Source organism: Salvelinus alpinus, chromosome 23 (assembly GCF_045679555.1).
Source record: "Salvelinus alpinus chromosome 23, SLU_Salpinus.1, whole genome shotgun sequence".
NCBI lineage: Eukaryota > Metazoa > Chordata > Actinopteri > Salmoniformes > Salmonidae > Salvelinus > Salvelinus alpinus.
Genome location: NC_092108.1, coordinates 22,355,529 through 22,371,553, shown reverse-complemented (window position 1 = coordinate 22,371,553; position 16,025 = coordinate 22,355,529). Strand labels below are relative to the sequence as shown.

The 16,025-nt window shown below is 44.7% G+C and overlaps 1 protein-coding gene across 1 annotated transcript in view; it reads right to left on the bottom strand.

Annotated features, from left to right (window-relative positions):
• The window catches only part of guk1a (guanylate kinase 1a), a 37,756-nt gene extending 24,725 nt beyond the window's left edge, over positions 1 to 13,031 (bottom strand). Inside the window, exons 1-3 of the mRNA XM_071361550.1 lie at positions 12,753 to 13,031; positions 11,330 to 11,492; positions 3,680 to 4,232 (exon numbers count right to left, since the gene is read on the bottom strand). Coding sequence (XP_071217651.1) covers positions 3,680 to 3,731 — 52 coding nt within the window. The 5' untranslated portion in view covers positions 3,732 to 4,232; positions 11,330 to 11,492; positions 12,753 to 13,031. The remainder of the gene's footprint in view (positions 1 to 3,679; positions 4,233 to 11,329; positions 11,493 to 12,752) is intronic.
• Positions 13,032 to 16,025: the final 2,994 nt, after the last annotated feature.

The window sequence follows — 16,025 nt, the reverse complement described above, 5'->3', positions numbered from 1 at the left end:
CCAGATCAATCTAATATTTTTATAATTTGGCCTTTCATTTTCTTTCGTTCCTTTCCTTGTACATCTCTGTTGTACTTTTGAGACTAAGATAAGAGTACCATGATTTATGCCTTATATACTGGATTTGGCTGTATGATTTCAACAGAATAAATTGTAAACTGGAGTAGTTACAATCCACATTTTTTAAGATCAGGTTTTAGGCCTAAAGCATTTAGAAAAAACAAACATCATGATTTCAATTGTAATAGTCATAGTTTTTGTAATTAAAGCGTATCTCTTTTTGACAGATGACATTAACATATTTGGCAATGGCACTGGAAACATTAAAATATCACAACAAGCAAAAAACATTATTAGCTATAAGCAGTAGGTATCATACTGGTATAAACCTAGCACTGGGGAATCCCTTTCTCAATAGTGACCTAACGCCCTCTATGGGTCAAACAGAGACTGCATACATAAGAGGTTGACAGCAAAAAGTGACTGGGATTTCCCCACTAATAGGGTACTTACTTGCAGTTGACTACTTAGTTGAAGAAATGGAAACCACTGTGTTTTTGTTTGTTAAAAAACTAGGTAAGATTACTGGGCTATCAGCTCTTTTCATTATTATTGTGGGACACTTTTATCAGTTTCAGAAAAGTATGATTCAAGTCAATTATTTCCTATTTTCCTCACTGCTTTAAACAGCTCCACCCAACTGGGTCTGTGCACTACATGTATCAGTGATTCCAATGTTGTCATTACTTTTAGTTTTTGTCATAGCTATGATCATTAACGTTAAATATTCAGCTTTAATTAGTTACAATTAGTTGGGTCGTTATATCCAAACATGCTGTAAGACCAGAAAAGAAGGACTATATTTAAAGACATGAAAAGCAAGATTCCTCTTTACAAATACGTCAATGCTGTTTGTGAAAAAATCCCACCAATTCAAGTTCATACACAATAGGGGGTAGGCAAGGTTGCTTTGTGGAATGTCACACAGTCTTGCCAATGATTTTCCTCAAAACTATGGATCGTTTATTGGGGTTCTATTTAACCAAACCAGGCTGAATAAGGAATACTATTACAATCCTTCAATTTCACAATGAAGGATTGTGCGTCGACGCTCCCTCCCAAACCATGCATCAATACAGTGTGATTGTAACACCCTCAGTACCGTAAAAGCAGTCAGTGCATTAGCCTCAGCCTGCTACTGTGTGGTCTTCCACAGAACTAGCACGCAGGAACGTGATTAGACAGATGGAAGGCAAGGGAACGAATGGAGGCCTCAACAACAATGCATGACTCCTATCCTCCTAGCCTGTAGAGTTTGGGTGATTTCCTACTTCCCAACCCATGCCCAAGGGCCACATTAGTAAATGCAGTTTAACAAGACCAAATTAAGCACATCCAGCAACAAAGCACTGTTTGACTTGGAGAGGACTTGCTTGCTTACAACTGGAACCAATGAAAGTCGGTCGGTCACCCCGCCCCCACATAGTGCCTTCAGAAAGTATTCATACCCCTTGACTTATTTCACATTTTGTTGTGTTACAGCCTGAATTCAAAATCAATAAAAAAAATCATTCTCACCCATCTACACACAATACCCCATAATGACAAAGTGAAAACATATTTTTAGAACTGTTTTGCAAATGTTTTGAAAATGAAATACAGAAATATCTAATTTACATAAGTATTCACACCCCTGAGTCAGTACTTTGTAGACGCACCTTTGGAAGCGATTACAGCTCTGAGTTTTCATGGGGAAGTCTCTAAGATCTTTCCACACCTGGATTGTGCAACATTTGCCCATTATTCAAGTTCTTCAAGCTCTGTCAAATTGGTTGTTGATCGTTTCTAGACAACCATTTTCAGGCCTTGCCATAGATTTTCAAGTAGATTTAAGTCAAAACTGTAACTCGGCCACTCGAACATTCACTGTCATCTTGGTAAGCAACTCCAGTATAGATTTTTCTTGTGTTTTAAGGTTATTGTCTTGCTGAAAGATGAATTCATCTTCCAGTGTCTGGTGGAAAGCAGACTGAACCAGGTCTTCCTCTAGGATTTTGCCTGTGCTTAGCTCCATTCCTTTTCTTTCTTATCCTGGAAAAACTCCCTTGTCCTTGACGATTACAAGCATACCCATAACATGATGCAGCCACCACTATGCTTGAAAATATGACGAGTTGTACTCAGTACTGTGTTGTATTGGATTTGCCCCACACTTTGTATTCAGGACAAAAAGTGAATTGCTTTGCCACATTGTTTGCAGTATTACTTTAGTGCATGGTTGCAAACAGGATGCACGTTTTGGAATATTTTTATTCTGTACAGGCTTCCTTCTTTTCACTCTGTCATTTAGGTTAGTATTTTCGAGTAAATACAATGTTGTTGATCCATCCTCAGTTTTCTCCTATCACAGCCGTTAAACTCTGTAACTGTTTTAAAGACACCATTGGCCTCATGGTGAAATCACTGAACTGTTTCCTTCTTCTCCGGCAACTGAGTTAGGAAGGACGCCTGTATCTTTGTAGTGACTGGGTGTATTGATACAATATCCAAAGTGTAATTAATAACTTCACCATGCTTAAAGGGATATTCAATGTCTGCTTTTTTTTATTGTAGTAATAGGTGCCCTTCTTTGCGAGGCATTGGAAAACCTCCCTGGTCTTTGTGGTTTAATCTTTGTTTGAAATTCTCTGCCCGACTGAGGGACCTTACAGATAATTGTATGTGTGGGGTACAGAGATGATGTAGTCATTCAAGAATCATCTTAAAAACTATTATTGCATACAGAATGAGTCCAAGCAACTTATTATGTGACTTGTTAAGCAAATGTTTACTCCTGAACTTATTTTAGGCTTGCCATAACAAAGGAGTTAAATACTTATTGACTCAAGACATTTCAGCTTTTCATTTTGAAAAACAAAGTTCCACATAGGCTAGTGACAAAATATTTTCTGTAAAATTCAGGCTGTAACACAACATAATTTGGAAAAAGTCAAGGGGTGTGAATACTTTGTGAAGACACTGTATATCCCCAGTCAGTTAGTCTACATACACACTGAGTAAGACAGAGCACAGGTGCATGTGATGATGTTTGACAGGTTAGGTTAGGGGGAAACACCTGCGTGGCATCCTGTCAAATATACATATTTTATTTTAGTAGTATTTTATTTTATCCTGTCAATAAGCCAAGATGCCACAAGGACGGATGTGAGAGCAAAGCAATCACTTTTTCCCTGCAGGTTTTGAAATAACAAGCGCTATACGATGCTTGAAATACTCTTTGTAAGGCTAGAATATGTGAATAGGGGATTCGGTATGTTACAATACAGGCATAGTATATTTTAGGTGCCGCATTCTGCATGGGTATCATTCTCAATTTATTTCTCAATACATTATAAAATGTATTTATCTAAATGTATTTCTTAACCTAATATTATTTCCCAAACAATTGCTCAATCAAAACGTGTGTCAATGTTAATACATTTTACTCACTGCATCATGAATAGAAATACAACATTTATACCACAAATAGAGCTAAAATATTACTTTCTTTACAGTAAAATCTATTAATATTCATATTCACTGTTTCTGGATGAAAGGTTCTTCATATCATACATATGTAGTCATCTGAAATATATACCCTATAAAAAGTTCATCATGCTCATTTGCAACAAACCCTGACCTGGTTTTAGTAGGCGAGATTCTGCGGACATCCTCCCATAGAGTGGTAGCATCCATATGTTGGTGTTCTTCCTCTTCTCTTAATAACTGTCTAAAGAGTGACTGTTCTCATGTGTGGACAGACTGTTACAACTGAGATAATACAGGGTCTATATCTTCCACCCGCCCTTCTGAAAAAACACACACACACACACACACAGTTTCCTTATGCTCGTCAATAGCTTCTCCATATCAACCTTTTGTTGAAAGGAGACTGGGCCCCAGCAAGGACAGTAAAGCCTACAAGAGTATCTGTCTTAAACACCCGCTGTAGGCTACATATGGCCATGGGAAATGTTGAAGTAGCGTCTTCAGCTTAGGACATCAATCCTGGATGTGTTATTCATGTAGCTGAGCAAATTCATGGGTAACCAGGCAGGGAGTCTGCAGGGCTAATCGGCACTGTCTGAATGGAGGAAGGAGGCCAGCGGGCTGATCAGAACAGACTTCCTTCGCTGTAGGAAGTGGGTATTGAACTCAGTAGGGGGCAGACGTGCTCCCCTCTGAGATGATGCCTGGAGAGGATAAAACACGCTCAGTAAGGGACTTGGAACAGTGGACTCTTGGGTGTGTGTTTTGCTGTGTGTGTGTGTGTGTGTGTTTTGTTGTGTGTGTGTGTGTGTGTGTGTGTGTGTGTGTGTGTGTGTGTGTGTGTGTGTGTGTGTTAGAGCCCTACTGATGTATCGGTTCACTAATATTATCGTCTGATTAATGCTATATTGGTATCGGTAGCCAATAACCGATATTCAATAAATTGGATGAAAAAAGGGAATCTCATGCTGATCTGAAAATTTGCGGCCATTCCCATGATGTGTCATTCACTTCACAATGTAATAAATCAACAATTGAAACATTTCTTGGAGAATTGCTGTTTTGGATGGCAATCGGTAAGTTTTGTCCCCCCAAAGAATTGCTATGGGACACCAAAAAAAACATATCAGTCGGGCTCTAGTGTGTGTGTGTGTCACAGGGGGGTATTTTGTCATCCTTGTAGCAGATTAGCAGCCCTTCAGAGTTTTAGACAGTCTGTGTATGGATGGAGCCCATGTACTGTATACACCCCCCCCCCCCTTCCCCTCCCCCTCCCCCTCCCCGTGAGGACTACACAGGGGTTCCAGGGTGGGGGTTAGGGTTGGGGCAAATAATAATAATCTGAATAATGCTGACAATTGAAACACATTATGGAGCGGATTGGTCCAATGGGACCACTAATAGACTGCCCTGTGAGCAGTACAATGGGGCGAAAGAAGGCTAAGCCGTGCTGGAACACAGACAGACAGGCATGGATGCTTTCCTCTGCGCCTGATGTGCTGGAATATTGGCCCTGGTCTATTCCCCAAAGGGAATGGGGTGTGTGGGGCTTGAAACAAACTGAACATTATTACCACGACCCACATGGTTGCCGTGAGAGGATCCATGCTGGCTTTACCCGATTGGCAACGACCGCCACTGGGCACCCTACCCCACGCCTCTCACAGTAGGGGGCGCTATAGAGCGAGGTGGTGCGGGGCAAAGGATAACTGTGCACCATGGTGTCAGCTGCCAATCACCTTTGTGTTGCGATTGTCAGCGGCCTGAAAAGGTCGTTAAAGGGATTTACATAACATTTTGTACGCCTTGGGCGCATAAGGAAATGTGTGGTACCCCGTTGAGGATTCATCTTCAATGAGATTTTGATGACGGATTGTGCCAAGAAGAAGACTAAATGAAGTAGACCAATCACTATAAATTAAATTTTGTCAGCAAAAGTAATTAGGACTTTAGGTTTTTTGCATAAGATTATCCCAATTACAATAAGGAGCTAAGCAGACCACAAGGCACAATAAAACAATAGCCCCTATACTAAATAATTCTGAAAGAAACCCAATCCAATCCTGAAGACAGAAATCCATTCTCAATTTGCCCTAGCTTCTGCAAAAATATGAGGAGGCACTTTCCTATAGCAGATACAAACAAAATCTGTTGTAGAATGTATCTACTAACCAGTAGCATTAACTTGTGGGAGCTAATTTGGCCAACATTAATTCCACATTGGTGCTGAGTGGGATGATAAGTGGTGACTGTGTGAGTCATTGGAGCCATGGGAAATATCTACTAGGGACATGTGTGACGGACGATTGAGACAAGTGCTTCAATGATGCACTTCCCCAGGGAAAAGGGGGGCCACGTATTGTCAACCATGCATGGGCATTGTGGGTCATAATGTAAGATGTGTGTGTGTGTTGGCGAGTGGTGGATGTTACCAAAGAATGTCTATTTAGTTGACTGGATTGGAGTGGAGGTTATCAAGGACTGTTTTGATGGACTTTCATTATTCATGTGGATTAGTCTTTCCGTCTCTGTCTGACCTCCATTGCAGTGTGCAAAAATGTACTGTTTTTCTGAGTTGAGAACATCAGGTAACGATGTGACCAATTATTCAGAAATCTGACGATACTATCAACAGTATTTGAGGCTAATCAAAGAGAGGGGAATTTTTTTCAGTGGTGTCCGTTTGAAGTTTCTCCCTGTTCGTCTGCCATGAACTGTACCTGAATGATGACTAAAGAAAGAATAAAGGATGCCCCACCCTGTACCTTCAGTTTGCCATGATTAAATCAAAGACTCTGTAGAGGAGGCATCAAAGGGAAGATGTTAACCTGTTCCACCTTGGGCTAGATAATTGGTTGGAATGTAGTAGCGTGTCAGAGCACAGACTGAGGAGAGCAGAGAGACCCAGCGCCAATTGAAAACCTGTGGCATCCTAGGTACCTATACCTACTACCTTTAATTTGGCATCGCCGAGCCTTGCCATTGTGACGGCGTTGATGCCAAATTATTTGGAACCCACCCTCATTCAATTTCTCTAACACTGGAAGCATCCGACTGACAGGGTGAATGTTAGTGGCCCTGTGGGTCTGGAGAGAGACCTAGACACTGACAAAGCCAACAGTCTCATAACATATCTCTCCAAGGTGGTCTGGGGCTGGACTGACTTGGGTACAGGTCTGTGTTGCTACTGACAACTCTCTTGTGTGTATGCATGTCCATCAGTGATATAATAAAGCCATAGGCTATAGGTTATTACAAATTGTGTTATGTGATTATTATTCCTCTATACAAAGTAACCTTAGTACACCTGCTATGTCATCTTGGTAATTGTGCAGAATACCGTCATGGAATTAGTGACATTTCTGAAATTATCCAAATAATTGTGGTAATGCAGAATTAACACCCATAATTATCTGACAGAAGTTGAATCAGTGGTTCTTCCCAGGATGTCATCCAGCCAGTGTACTTTGTCACCCAGCCAGTGTACTTTGTGGAATCAACAGAACAACAATGTTTTGTTTGTTATCATTTTTTCAGTTGCCTGATGCATTTCCCCATGTGTGTGTGTGTGTGTTGTTCCAGAGAGGAGCACACCTGCCTACCTCCAGGCTAAAATATACCACAGTGGGCAGCCTCTCATTGCTGGCTGGAGCCACAGCTCCTCCTGTAATAATGTATTAGAGGGCTTGTCATTTTACTTTATTGTAGCCCTCTGACAACCCATTAGACACAGCAGGGTCAGAGGTGTCAACCTGCTCTGACTGACAGACGGAGGGAGGATGGAGGGAAGGGGGATGGACAGATTATGGCACAGACGAATTGGGCTGCTCCCAGAGTCAATTACCAAGTCCTACCCTGGGGCACCTCAGCACACAACTGGGAGAGCTGGACATACTTTAGTTTGATGTATCACATTTTATTCCACCTTTTGGCACACAAAAATGGGAAACAGGGTTAAACATACAGTGATATATATCTTTAGAAAATAGGGCAGTGTAACATGGCCTAACATCCCTGTTGGTTTTTCAGTAACCTTTATAATTGCTTCTCAAAAGAAGGATAACAAATAGAAAAGGTACTGAAGTTGAATGCAAACATATTTGTAATTGTATTTGTGTGTTTTTTGAATTTATTTGAGAGTGAAAAGGAACTGATTAACATATTATTTAATGCACGACATGGGGCCGTATGTTTGTGTATAAAAGTTTGAGTTGGGGGGGTTGAAGCTGCCTTGTTGCACTGTCCGGTCCACCAAACTGCAGACAATTTAGATGAAACTGCATTGGATGGATATAATGGCAGTCTAAAGTCTAAAATCCTTGTTAAGTCCCTCCATCTTTCAAACTCTGGATCACTGGATCACATCAAGAATATCTTATTATTTTATCCTGTCTTGATCCTCTAATCCTTCAACCATTTCCATCTTCTCCTTTTCTCATTTCAAACGAGCAGCTGTTTTTTGATTGTCCAGCATTGGAACATCGAGAATTTGTCCCCTCTTCCACGAAAAGAAAAGTAACTATATTGACGAGAAAAAAGAGGTACAGCTTGACAGAGCCAAGAATGCAACTGGATCTGTTTCAGTGTGATAATGAGGTGTTTTCTGTGCTCGGAGCTTGTATTGACATGGAGACTAATTATTTCCATGTAGTACAACACTGAGGGAATAATGTGGAGGAATGGGAAAGACAATAAGCAGTGATTACACTTGTAGACAAGCCAAGATGCTCAACTGCTACTATATCACTTGAAACAAGACAGGGAGTCTTTCATTAGCAGACTGACCCATACACTTTTTGTTTGTTGACCATTTCAATTATTTTCTAGACAGAAAATATGCAACTGATGAATAGTTAATTTAGCATTGATGCCATGATGTCCGAACCGGCAATGGTGGAATATATTGTGAAGAGACGAGAGAAATAGAAAAGCTCAAATCTTTTGGAATATACGCACCTCCCTCCATTCTTAGATTTTCCAATAAGAGAAATAATGCAATCTATGTTAACCCCTCGACCCCTCCTTAGTGGGAACTAGCTCTAGTTTGAAAGGTGGAGGACGGCAGTGCAGAGGGGGTTCGGGGGGGTCGTCCCAATAAAAACAGCACTCAAATGCAATTACAGTGCTGTGAAGAATGGTCTTGTCAGTAATTTGCTGGCTAAAACCAAGGAGATTGTAGGTCTGGGGCCGCTTGGAATTCTGAGCCTGCAGTGCAGTGTGGGAAAAGCAGTGGGAAGGCAGGCAGCGCCCTTTGTGAGGTAATTACTGGAACTAGCAGCGGCCAGCGCCAGTCCCTGCTAATGATAACCTCTCTACTGGGGGACTCAGTAGAGAGGTTACCTGACCCCTGTTAGTCACCTTGTCATTGATACACCCTATCGGACACATGCACACACACACACACACACACACACACACACACACACACACAGTTAGATATTACTTGTTAGATATTGCTGCACTGTTGGAACTACAAGCACAAGCATTTCGATACACACGCAATAACATACGTGACAAATAACATTTGATTTGATTTGACAAAGTGTTGCTGTGGTATTGTGAGTAGATTAATATGGTTGCTTTTGTTTAGCAGACAGAAAATGTCTCTCATAGTTGTGTTTTACGCAATGTATTTTCATTACCGATTGTCTGGGTTATCTGTTCAGTTACTACAGATGCAAGTAATTTTAACTTCTCTGCCATGAGGATCAGTGCATGGTCCTTGTTCAAGGAATGACTGAATACATGAATGAATACACGTTGTCACACATTGATAAGATCAACTGAGAAGAAATCCATGGATGTCATACATGTTAAACTGGTTCAGCTTGAGGTGAAAAGGTGACCGAGTGATCATGTCAGCTCCCACCTATCTGCCCCCCACCCCCCCACCTTGGTCTAGCTGACCTCTCGTCAACCTTTGCCATCGGCACCGCCCCCCAGACTGCCTTTACAGTAGCACACCCACCTCACAGAGCGAGCTCATTAGCATTCTCCCTGCTATTATCCTCCACGTTTGACTAAAGGTGGCAAAATTCCTTTGTTCGCTGTAACAATAGAAACAAGCACTTCAAAAGAAGGAGGAGTGCTGTGCAGGTGCTACAGCTTTCCTGGTGGTGGCTCTCATCTGTAGAAAGCCAGGGGACAACCCCATTCTAGCCATTCAGGGCAGGTGACACACTTCTCACGTTTCCCCTTCATGGGTGTAAAAGATGAAATAGGGCAATGATTGGCACAACTAAAGCTATAAGATATTTCACAGCAACAGAACAGAGGCATTCCTGTCCAGTGTGAAGTTACCATATGTTATAAATCTAAATAGATGAAGATACTTCTATTATATATTAAATGTGTTTGCTTCTTAAATTGTTTGTAGTATTGTATGTTCTTATTACGTTGTATGTTTGAATGTTGTAATTTAATTGAATTTGTTTATAAATTGTGTTAATGCAAGGCTCCCTTGGAAAAGAGGCTCTGGTCTGAATGGAACCCCCTGCTGAAATAAAGGTTCAATAAATATAAATAAATACATATTTCACCCCAGGACCTAGTCTGGATTCAATGCTGGAGTGTGATGTGATTGTTTATTTTAAATGACTGTTAACTATCAGCAATCAGGTTTGTGTTAGAAACAACACTTCTATGTATAACGTAAAATATATCACGTTTACCTTGATTGGAACGGGATTTATATTGCATGCAAGTGATAATATTTTGCACTTCTGTAAGACTAACTGTAGGCCTCCGTAATAGTCACACCTCAGTCTAGCATTAACATAGTTTACCTAAAAAAAGGTGTAGAAGGAGTCTATAATTATGCCGTTGTGTCTCTCATTGCACTGCTCAGAGCTGGTGTATGGAAGTTTGCTGAACATGTGGCAATATGGTACTGGGACTGAAACACACACGTACATTAAAAGGTTTTCTTCACAGTCCGCTGCATAATGAAATGCCCACACACTGAAGTAGCTGGCTCTGTACATCCATTATTGCACCAACTCTTTTGGAGGTTTGATATACAAATAGTGCTTTGACTGTCACGTTCTTTCCCAAATTGCTGTTCAAGTCAGACATTCCACCCAGTGCTATAAAATACCATCGGCGAGGGTTCAAATCTAATTTAGTTACTTAGAAGTGTTCATTTGATGAAATCTTGGATGATCAAATCAACATTTCTTTGACAATCTTTTGAAATCTAAGTGCAATAGGATACTAGATATGTCATATGTAATACGGTAGTCAAACACGATAGACATCTATCACCATCAACAGGCCAACCACAACAACAATAACAACATCTCAATGTGATCTGTAGGCAAATATGACATTAGGGAATCCATACTACATGGACATCAAAAGGTTTTGGGAGAATGAGACAAGGTCTATGTCCGTTCAAAGTAAAGTGTGACTTTAGACCGTGGGAGTGTTTTGCACCATGTCACTTGTAAAGAATGGGCTTTGCATCACACCACCAGAGCACACCACCACTATGTATCATGCCCCAGTCTTCCTACACCTCCAGAACACCACAGCTTTATTGAAATGCATGGGAAGGAGATGGGACTCTCTCAATTGTGAAACCCTGGTTTCTCTCGCTCTCCCAATCCAATAACAGCAAAAACAGGACATAAAAAGAGGCGGAGGGCACTGATTGCAATTAAGGCCATTGTTTCCCATTTATATGGTTATTGGGTAGTGCCACTTGAGGGTCTAGCTGTGTCAATTATCTCACAGTCAGGATGCCAGCTTCCATAGCTGGAGCCGCCGTAGCCTCCTCTGGCAACTATCTGGTACATCTCACCTGGGTGACAATGCAGTTAGTTGGCCCTGGTGGAAGAGGAGGGAGGGAAGGGCCCATTTCCCCCCTCGGTGTTGCTGCAGGGGCTGAGTTTCTGGCCATCCTGTGATCTCTCTGTTGTTTGGTTGTTTCATGTTTTATACTGGGTTTTCTGGTCCTTTTCAGTCTGTGTAAAAAGTGGAAGAATCAAAGTGTGTGGAATGAGTGAGCTATACTGGTCTGGGCTGTCACTAATCCGCTCTAGCTGCAAGCCTGCTCTCGTCTTGAGGGGGCACATATGAGTGAATGTTACTAGATAAACATCAACACTTTCTTTAATCTTTATCATGAGAGAAAAAGTGTTTGCATGGCACAACTGCTGTCATTCCTTCATTAATTTATTGCTGGACCCCCAGGCCTACGAAGAACTTTAACAGTGAATGACAGCCTGCGATAACGTTTGAGTTAGGAGAAAGACATGAATCCACATGAATAAGAACAAAATGAAATGGGTATCATAGTGGCCTGGCTATATTGTAGCCATTCCTCTCGGAGTGGGGGTTCTGTGTCAATGTATTCTCTGATAATGAGGTTAGATAGCACTGAGCCCTGGCCTCTGGTGGTGATATTGTTGTGGGTCTGAAAGAGTATCAGGTGAATGGTTCGGGAATGAGGAGCAGAGCTGGAGCACTGGTGGGCTCTATTCATCAGATCACCCCCTCTAATCTATCTACCCCCAGATCAGATCAGCGCTCTCTCCTCACAAAGCTCCCCCCACTCTCCCTCTACTCCCCCCCCCCATTCTACTTTAATAATTTGTTTTGTGTCATTTATAGTCTCCCCATCAGCAGGAGATGGCCATGGAGGATACAATGACCTTAAGGCGTAAGAAATGGCAGCTCAAGGGACTAGGTCCATTCAGTGTCAATTGTACTTTTGCCTGCATGTTGAGATAGTTATTGTGAAGGACCCACTGAGGCTGGCTGCATTTGTCTGTCCAGCCAGTCTATGCATTGATGCAGTGAGGCATCTTATCTATCTTATCACCTTTACAAGTGAACATGTAGTTTGTCCATTGGCATGCCAATAGGCAGTGCTGTGCAAAACCTTCAAGGGGTGGTTGGAGTGTGTGGGTAGACATGTCATGGTGTCATCTCTATGGTCCTCCCTAATAGGCCTCAGGCAATGCTCTCCCTGTGACCAGATAAGGTACAGCAGAGGAGGAACAGAGACATTGAGCCCAACGTTCACATAAGTATGTAAACTACAGACCTGGGTTCAAATGCATGTGTATTTCAGTATCTGGTATTACAAATATTTTTTCTGTGTACAAGTACTTTTATTTGAGTAATTGAGTGGTTATTTGTAAAAAATAAATAAATAAGATCTGCCAAATTGTTTTTGTCAGCATTTTCAAATACTTATTTCAAATAATATTTTTAAATACCTGTGTCACGATCGTCTTCTTGAGAGAGATTGGACCAAGGCGCAGCGTGTGCAAAATACAAGAAAAAACAAGAAACGAACAACTATACACAAACTAACAAAATAACAAACTGACGACCGTGAAGCTATACATATAAATAGTGCTGACACAAACACTACACATAGACAATTACCCACAACCAGCTAAAGCCTATGGCTGCCTTAAATATGGCTCCCAATCAGAGACAACAATAACCAGCTGTCTCTAATTGAGAACCAATTCAGGCAACCATAGACTTTCCTAGACACCTACACTGAACATTAAACCATCTACTCTACTTAACCCCCTAAACCATACAACACCCTAGACAATACAAAAACACATACTACACCATGTCACACCCTGACCTAACTAAAATAATAATGAAAACAAAGATAACTAAGGCCAGGGTGTGACATAACCCCCCCCTTAAGGTGCGAACTCCGGACGCACCAGCATAAAGTCTAGGGGAGGGTCTGGGTGGGCGTCTGTCCACGGTGGCGGCTCTGGTACTGGTCGTGGTCCCCACCCCACCATAGTCACTACCCGCTTTCGTAGCCTCCTCCAAATGACCACCCACCAACTTAACCCCACTGGATTAAGGGGCAGCACCGGACTAAGTGGCAGCACCGGACTAAGGGGCAGCACCGGACTAAGGGGCAGCACCAGGATAAGGGGCAGCACCAGGATTAGGGGTAGCACCAGGATAAGGGGCAGCACCGGGATAAGGGGCAGCACCGGGATAAGGGGCAGCACCGGGATAAGGGACAGCACCGGGATAAGGGGCAGCACCGGACTAAGGGGCAGCACCGGACTAAGGGGCAGCACCGGACTGAATGGCGGATCCTGGCTGGCTGGCTCTGGCGGATCCTGGCTGGCTGGCTCTGGCGGATCCTGGCTGGCTGGCTCTGGCGGATCCTGGCTGGCTGGCTCTGGCGGATCCTGGCTGGATGGCTCTGGCGGATCCTGGCTGGACGGCTCTGGCGGATCCTGGCTGGACGGCTCTGGCGGATCCTGGCTGGACGGCTCTGGCGGATCCTGGCTGGACGGCTCTGGCGGATCTGGCTGCTCATGGCTGGCTGACTGATCTGGCTGCTCATGGCTGGCTGACTGATCTGGCTGCTCATGGCTGGCTGACGGATCTGGCTGCTCATGGCTGGCTGACGGATCTGGCTGCTCATGGCTGGCTGACGGATCTGGCTGCTCATGGCTGGCTGACGGATCTGGCTGCTCATGGCTGGCTGACGGATCTGGCTGCTCATGGCTGGCTGACGGATCTGGCTGCTCATGGCTGGCTGACGGATCTGGCTGCTCATGGCTGGCTGACGGATCTGGCTGCTCATGGCTGGCTGAAGGCTCTGGCTGATCCTGTCTGGCGGAAGGCTCTGGCTGATCCTGTCTGGCGGAAGGCTCTGGCTGATCCTGTCTGGCGGAAGGCTCTGGCTGATCCTGTCTGGCGGAAGGCTCTGGCTGATCCTGTCTAGCGGAAGGCTCTGGCTGATCCTGTCTGGCGGAAGGCTCTGGCTGCTCCTGTCTGGCGGAAGGCTCTAGCGGCTCCTGTCTGGCGGAAGGCTCTAGCGGCTCCTGTCTGGCGGAAGGCTCTGGCGGCTCCTGTCTGGCGGAAGGCTCTGGCGGCTCCTGTCTGGCGGAAGGCTCTGGCGGCTCCTGTCTGGCGGACGGCTCTGAAGGCTCATGGCAGACGGGCGGCTTTGCAGGCTCAGTACAGACGGGCGGCTTTGAAGACTCAGTACAGACGGGCAGTTCATTCGGCGCTTGGCAGACGGACAGTTCAGACAGCGTTGGGCAGACGGGCAGTTCAGGCGCCTTTGGGCAGACGGACAGTTCAAGCGCCGTTGGGCAGACGGGCAGTTCAAGCGCCGTTGGGCAGACGGGCAGTTCAGGCGCCGTTGGGCAGACGGGCAGTTCAGGCGCCGTTGGGCAGACGGCATACTCTGGCCGGCTGAGACGCACTGTAGGCCTGGTGCGTGGTGCCGGAACTGGAGGTACCGGGCTAAAGACACGCACCTTCAGGCTAGTGCGGGGAGAAGGAACAGGGCATGCTGGACCCTGGGAGCGCACATTAGGCCTAGTGCGTGGTGCCGGAACTGGTGGTACCGGACTGGGGACACGCATCTCAGGGCTAGTGCGGGGAGCAGCAACAGGACGCACAGGACTCTGGGGACACACAGGAGGCTTGGTGCGTGGTGTAGGCACTGGTGGTAAAGGGCTGGAGACACGCACCATAGGGCTAGTGCGTGGAGGAGGCACTGGTGGTACTGGGTTGGGGCGAGGAGGTGGCGCCGGAAATACCGGACCGTGCAGGCGTACTGGCTCCCTTGAGCACCGAGCCTGCCCAACCTTACCTGGTTGTATGCTCCCCGTCGCCCGACCAGTGCGGGCTACGGGCTATGCAGGCGAACCGGGGACACCATGCGTAAGGCTGGTGCCATGTAAGCCGGCCCGAGGAGACGCACTGGTGACCAGATGCGTTGGGCCGGCTTCATGACATCCGGCTCAACGCTCAATCTAGCCTGGCCGATACGTGGAGCTGGAATGTACTGAACCGGGCTATGCACGTGTACAGTAGACACCATGCGCTCTACTGCGTAACACGGTGTCTGCCCGTACTCTCGCTCTCCACGGTAAGTACAGGGAGTAGGCGCAGGTCTCCTACCTGACTTCGCCACACTCCCTTTAAGGCCCCCCCCAAGAAATTTTGGGGTTGTACTCACGGGCTTCCAGCCTTGCTTCCGTGCTGCCTCCTCATATCGCCTCTTCTCGGCTTTAGCTGCCTCCAGCTCTTCACGAGGGAGGCGATATTCTCCCGGTTGTGCCCAAGGTCCCTTACCATCCAGTATCTCCTCCCATGTCCATGAATCCTGTGTAGGTGGGTCCTGTTGCCGCTTGACACGCCGCTTGGTCCTAGATTGGTGGGTAATTCTGTCACGATCGTCTTCTTGAGAGAGATTGGACCAAGGCGCAGCGTGTGCAACATCTTTTATTAAAGAAGAGAGGAAAACCAAGAAACGAACAACTATACACAAACGAACAACTATACACAAAATAACAAACTGACGACCGTGAAGCTATACATATAAATAGTGCTGACACAAACACTACACATAGACAATTACCCACAACCAGCTTAAGCCTATCGCTGCCTTAAATATGGCTCCCAATCAGAGACAACAATAACCAGCTGTCTCTAATTGAGAACCAATTCAGGCAACCATAGACTTTCCTAGACACCTACAC